The sequence below is a fragment of the Patiria miniata genome, unplaced genomic scaffold (genome assembly GCF_015706575.1).
Source record: "Patiria miniata isolate m_02_andy unplaced genomic scaffold, ASM1570657v1 HiC_scaffold_10, whole genome shotgun sequence".
NCBI lineage: Eukaryota > Metazoa > Echinodermata > Asteroidea > Valvatida > Asterinidae > Patiria > Patiria miniata.
Window position 1 is genome coordinate 12,681,998 of NW_024037048.1, and position 6,654 is coordinate 12,688,651.

At 39.2% G+C, this 6,654-nt stretch overlaps 1 protein-coding gene across 1 annotated transcript in view; it reads right to left on the reverse strand.

The window, feature by feature from the left end:
- Window positions 1–3,513, reverse strand: part of LOC119734257 (leucine-rich repeat-containing protein 49-like) — a 69,257-nt gene extending 65,744 nt beyond the window's left edge. The window contains exon 1 of the mRNA XM_038207638.1: window positions 3,442–3,513. Coding sequence (XP_038063566.1) covers window positions 3,442–3,513 — 72 coding nt within the window. The remainder of the gene's footprint in view (window positions 1–3,441) is intronic.
- Window positions 3,514–6,654: the final 3,141 nt, after the last annotated feature.

Sequence of the window (6,654 nt, forward strand, 5' to 3'; positions counted from 1 at the left end):
TCGGGTGATTTTTCACCGTCTTTTTTAAGCGATGTCAATGTGAATAGTAGACATGCGAACTCCTGGTTGACCTTTCACCAGCTGTTTTGCTCATACTGACATATTTAAATATTCTATTCCCTGTCAGTTTGTTAGGAAATGGAGTACTTATCCCGATAACTTGGTTGATATGTTAGCCTGTGCCCCCCTGTCTGCTTTTTTGCGGGAACTAAAACAGTATTTTGATCTGTAATCTGTATTCTCTTCCTTGATTTTTTTTTACTTAGACTTAACTTGATATATCCATTTTAGACTCTGCTGTTGTTTTTTTAGCAAATTTGTTTTGCTATTCCTGGTTAATCGAGTTTGTTTTGCTCTGCCGGATAAATTCCTCCACCATACTCCTTTCCCAGCCCTCTCCTCCACACTTGGTTTTGTTGCTTCTCTTCCCATTTCCTGTCTTACCCTTCCCCTTCCCATTGGCCCTGTTTAACCCTCCCTCTCCTGGTTTTGTTTCTTTGTTTGTTTGTTTGTTGGGGTGTCGGGGTGTTTGTTTGTTTGTTTATCCCCCCCCCCCTCTTCTCCTTCCCTGTCTCCCTCCCTCCCTCTGTTGTACTGCCCCGTTCTCCTATCCACTTCCTTTACTTAGCCTCATCTGCCCTGCCCATTTGTTTAATCCCATATTATACTCCCTTGGACATTTCCTCCCTTGTGCAATTTTGGTAGTTTTAATTGTTTTGTGCTTGGTCTATGTTATGTGTCTGTCATTGTGCAGGGTTGGAGAGACATGCCCCATTGGCGACAGTGTTTTGTTTCACTTTTGTTCTTCTCCTTGGCAGCCCTGCACTGTCCATGTTCTGTCTTTCGTGTGTAGTGTTTACTTGGTTTCTTATTGTTTGTATATCCTTTTGTTTTAATATCAAATTTTATGTATTTATTGTAATTGTGTGTATATATGTCCATCTGCCGAATAAAATATTATCATTATTATTATAATGGCCAAATCTGAAGTCAAACCAGCTGAGGTTCAGGCTGATATAGCAAGGAAAGTTCATCCAAGGTCAACCTGATGAGGATAAGTTGTTGAGGTGAATTTGAATGTGGCTCAAGCTGTGGAGACTAGCGGACAGAAACTAATGAGTGAGAAGATGGTGAGAGCATTGAAGACACCAGAAACAAGCCAGTTTGATATGAAAAAATTATCCAGGCTCAGAAAGAAACGTATTAAGAGAAGTTTTGATGGCTATTTGGTCAGGATCATGAAGTCCAGTTCAAGGTTAAAAATGGGCTGCTTTATAGAGAATTCACCACACCATGAACATAACAGGGTCACACAGGGTTACATAGCGTAATAATTAACCCTTGCAAAAATTTTAAACATAGCTTGGGCATCGGTCCATTTTGGTAAGGCTTTTGCTGTGCCCACTGCAGGCTATGTTTTATAGCATTTGACATAGAATAACTAATTTGAGATGATAAACAAAAACTTTGGAATGATAAATTATTCATGAACATTTGATATAATGTACTATACACTTCCTGAATATATTAGGTGGGTCATGCTTACAAGTATGTTTCATCCTTGCACAAGCCATGTGCAACAAGATATCAAGAGTCTCATCTGTAGGGATTTGATTATTGGGGAAAAGAAAAACCTGAAAATCTAATCTATCTCACAATGGTAGTCCTAGCCTTGAGAGAGTGAAGCCAAAATGTCCAGATGCACTGTAGTACATTCTAAGCCTTCCTGGAACAGCTTTTGAACATTTTTTTTTCAATTTCAGTCCCTTTAACTTAAGGTTAACTTTGTCTGAAGATTTTTGTCATCAATGCATGAATAGGATGTAATGACTTGTTGAGAAATTAAACATCACTACGCCTAGTTCTGATTCTAATCATGTTTCACCTAAAAAAACTATTTCTACTCATATGTTGTTCCGGGAAAATGCTTTTTAAACAAGAATAAACAAAATAAATCATAGTTCTGCTTCCGGTTACCCAAACCATGCCCAACTTTATTGCGTGTCCCTAACATTACTTTATCAGAATATTTTGTTCTTTTTTTCAAAATTACCGGTTGTTTGGAACAATTTAAGGGGTCTTATGGAAGGTCATAAATGTGTAGACCCTAACATTTTTTATCGGCTCAGAGAAAAAAAAAAGTCACAAAAAGGCTTCTCAACAACTTTTTTTAATATAAAAAATGCTTGTAATATTTCTGTTTTTGTTTGTTTGCCTACTGACATATCGCTACTTTTTGGAAGGAAACCTTCTTAGATTTCCCCCAATGTGATCGGAAAAATATAAACTTCGCAGTGGTGAAAAGCCCATGCCTTACAGTGGCCAAAGTTGAGGACCAGAACCAGTCAATGGCCAACATAGCGAGATAAACAAGTCGAATTTGACATCGTAAAAATGCCATACAAACATAGATGGAGAAAGAAAAATTCTATAAGTTTAGTCACAGAACTATTTTGAGGTTGTACTGCTTGTACTTATTTTTGCGAATTTTCTACCACAACACGTGATTTGGTGCCTGCTACACTGTGTGCAGTCACACATGCTGTATGTGCTGCGCGATGAAGGCCTACGGCAGGCCCCCCCCCCCATTTTCTCAACAGATTTACATGATCTAGTTGGTTGACTTTTGGGGCAAAAAAACCCCAAGACTTCCAGTATAAACTGGAAAAAATCACATTTCTGAATCTGAATTTCTGAAAAAGACATGTTTTCCATGTGGAATGAAAATCACAGCTGTTGAAATATCTCCACAACAAGGTACAACCATGCAAAGCAAAATCCAAGAAAGACTTGGCACAGAGACATAACGAGGCTCAATCAGCAGACTGGAATAAATGTTGATTTATTTGGTTGAGTACCGGGACAAATTAGAATAAATCTACTTTAGCACTGATGTAAATGAGATATGGTAGAGTGGTTAAGGGCGGGTAATTCGAATATGGAGTGGCACATGCATGTGTATGTGTTTGGATTGAAGCTAGATCACTTCACGCTTGCGAGCAGCAATGACAACACACAATTTTTAACACCAGTAGTTGTCAAGTTATTATTGTATAGTTAAAGTTGTTCAACGTCTTAAACAGTTCATTCTAAGAGACGGACATTGCTACCCTAACCTGAAGCAGTTGTCTTGCATAGATCAGGTGTACATTTCCACTTTTCCAAATTTGGTTGTGTGTTTTTTTTTGTATCTGGCAGTCAACACAGCAATGGGATTCAATGTAACATCAAATGTGGTACAAATATTCATAAAGAGCCATAACATCTGTCATAGACAAGTCAAAGTGCGCCTAACAGGCTGCCACACATGCATCAATCCTCTCAGCTTTCTTCAACATTTCTTTGTGATCCTCACTTCAAAGTGTTCTGCACCTTTAAACACTGATCGAATTTGCATCATGGAATCCACTAGTTACTTTGGATGATCCAACATTGCCCTACTTTGGAGATTTTTGTGATTGTCTTCTTGCTTGGTTGTTGCTGTTTCTTGGCCTGTATATTTCCATCAGCCATGTCTTCATTGTTATCTGATGTTCATCCAAGCCTGACCTTGTAACAATAGGTTGAATGCACAGTGATCACAGCTCACAATAGTTGAACAAATGGAGCCCTGCAAGCCGTATTTCCTGCTTGGTCTGTGTGTGCTATTCAGCATATGTCTACGGTGGCCCTGGAACGACATTTTAATATTGACCTTTTTAATATGAACCTTGTAACTTCTTAATATTGACGTTGTACTTTCACAATATGCACGTAGCTTAATATCGCATTGTGGAAGTTGTTCCTTCTTAATGTGAATGTTCCAACTTGTTAATGTTCACGTTCGATCTTGTAAATGTACATCATTGATCACGCTTGATGTCAACGTTGCACCTTGCTTCTTCGCAATATGAACCATGTACCTTCGCATCGTGAACGTTTGACCTTGCATCATGCATTATAAAAAGTACGAAGTCCTTGTCAAGCCCTTTAGTTAAACAACCAGTTATGATGGAGTTTCAATCTGACAGCTGTTTAATGTCCCTTTACCTGGGTCTACCGTGTAGTGATTTTTATCATGAATCAAGGCTCTCTGATTTATTTCACATATCTTTTATAATTCATGTTCAGGCTAATGAGTGCTGTTTCACTAGAAAAGATGTGTTCAATTCATGAGACTAATTAATTTCTTGACGGTATACTCTCCGTCAATTACAATAATTCAAAACAGTGTTCTGTGATCACGCTAAGAAGGCTTTTATCATAATACTTTACATCCTTCAAGCCCCATTCAGATTTTTTTGTGTTTTTAATCATAGTTACGAGAGATTTCCGTCGAGATCCGCGTATTTAATTAGTATAAGAGTATGATCTAAGGATGTAATTGAAAGGAACATCATTTATATGCGGTGGTACCGTTACGAAATAATATCCACGTCTTATAAAGCATGACAACAATAGTAAGGGCATACATTGATATTTATTACTTCGGGGAAATATCGAGTATTTCACCAATGGTCCCATTCCCGTCAATCATTGTAAAAGCGATAGCGCGGGGCACAGGTGGCTTCGGTCAATTCTTGTCTGGCCTCCCCATACTATTATTTCAAGTTCCGTTAAAATGTTTACCTGATGTATATTATTCAATTTAATTACCTTATAGTATGGAAATAAACCTGAAACCTGATACACCCGCAACATACTCGAGCTTGTCTAGGGACTAGACGTTTTTATGGTTGAATGCGCGATAACCCGCCACCGCGAGAGAGAGCGCCGCATCACGACCGCACCGTTGCGTTGAGCGCGAATCACGTGTTGTCGGGGCACCCTATACCAAGTTGTTTGCTTGGAGTTCATGACTGGTCGTCAGCCAATTGCGAATATTCTTCACGTTGCGGTCAGGCGCGGATATTCGGGGGGGGGGGGGGGGTATGTAGGGTTCGACTTTGCAGTAGCCCGAAAACCAAATGCTCGTCAAAACAGCGGGGATCCTCATACTATTTGGTAAGGAGCCCTGTTGGCGAGTAAAAAATTATTGGGATATGGCAAAGATGAAAGTACAGGAAGAAAGAAATCATTACATTCAGAAAGCAAACCAGCCGGTATAAATTTGTGTATAGTAAACGGTTGAAATGATTAGATCGGGTTATTTGAAACAATGACAAATTTGCTTCAGGATGCATGTTTTTACATGTATGCCCAACCTTGGGTTATGGTTAGCCTGAACATGTATTATAAAAGATGAGTGAAATAAAACAGAGAGCCTTGAGTCATGATAAAAATCACTACAAGGTAGACGCCCAGGTTAAGTGACATTAAACAGCCGTCAGATTGAAACTCCATCATAACTGGTTGTCTAACTATAGAGCTTGGCAAGGACTTCATACTTTTTAGAATGCATGATTCACATTGCGAAGGAGTACGGTTCAACAATGATATTAACAAGATGCAAGGTCAAACGTTCACAATACGAAGGTACATGGTTCATATTGCGAAGAAGCAAGGTGCAACGTTGACATCAAGCATGATTAATGGTGTACATTGACAAGATCGAACGTGAATATTAACAAGTTGGAACATTCACATTAAGAAGGAACAACTTCCAAAATGCGATATTAAGCCACGTGCAACGTGCATATTGCGAAGGTACAACGTCAATATTAAGAGGTTACAAGGTTCACATTAAAAAGGTCAATATTAAAATGTCGTTCCAGGGCCACCATATTTGTCAAATAAGTGAACAGACATCTACTCTGAAGTTTGACCATGGATGCAGAGTAAATGGAAGGTTTCAACTCAAAGGTTTTCTCAAGACTCGCATTGCGTATTACAGTAATTCATCTGCCACCTTCACCATACTCTTACTGTGCTGTGGTGACATCAATCCCAATCCTGGACCCAACCATGCTGATGATGAACTTGTAACACAGAAAAACCCCACTAACATTTGCTACATAAGGACTCAGTTGCTAACTATTAACACCAACTGTTCTAGACAGGTTGTCCAACCTAATACCTGGGGAATACTAAAGAATCTAGGTATCCAGCGCAAAACACACAGAGGCACTTGATCTGGATCTCGGAAATCTAAGCACACCACAACCACTGACCCTACCACAGCGAATGTCAATATCGTTTCTCCACCTTCCGGTTCAACCACAGCATCTGCTAGTTCTTCAAGTTCTTTGAATGCAAACCATGAAAGTGAGAAATGCCCTGACATATGCCTTTGGAACGCCCGCTCTGTTCGTAACAAGACTATGTCATGAAATATGATGTTGATATCATGGTACATTGTACTAACAGAAACTTGGCTAAATGAGGATGACTATGTAATAATTGGTGAGTTCACCCCACCTGGCTACTCATTTTGAATGTACCTCGGCCTTGTGATGAGTGTAACCAAAAAACACTCAATCATGGCGGCGTTGGAATTGTCCACAAAAATCCACTCAAACTGTTCATATTACTGACAGATATCACATCTACTACTTTTGAACATGCATTGTTCTGTGACAACAAAAAAGATTTTGGTTTTTGTTGCTATTTATAGACCGCCTCCATCACCGAAGAATGGTTTTACAACTGCACATTTTCTCTCAGAATTCGATACATTTCTGAGTGTCATGAATCTCAGGGCGCAAAGATTACTCATCCTTGGTGATTTTAACTTGC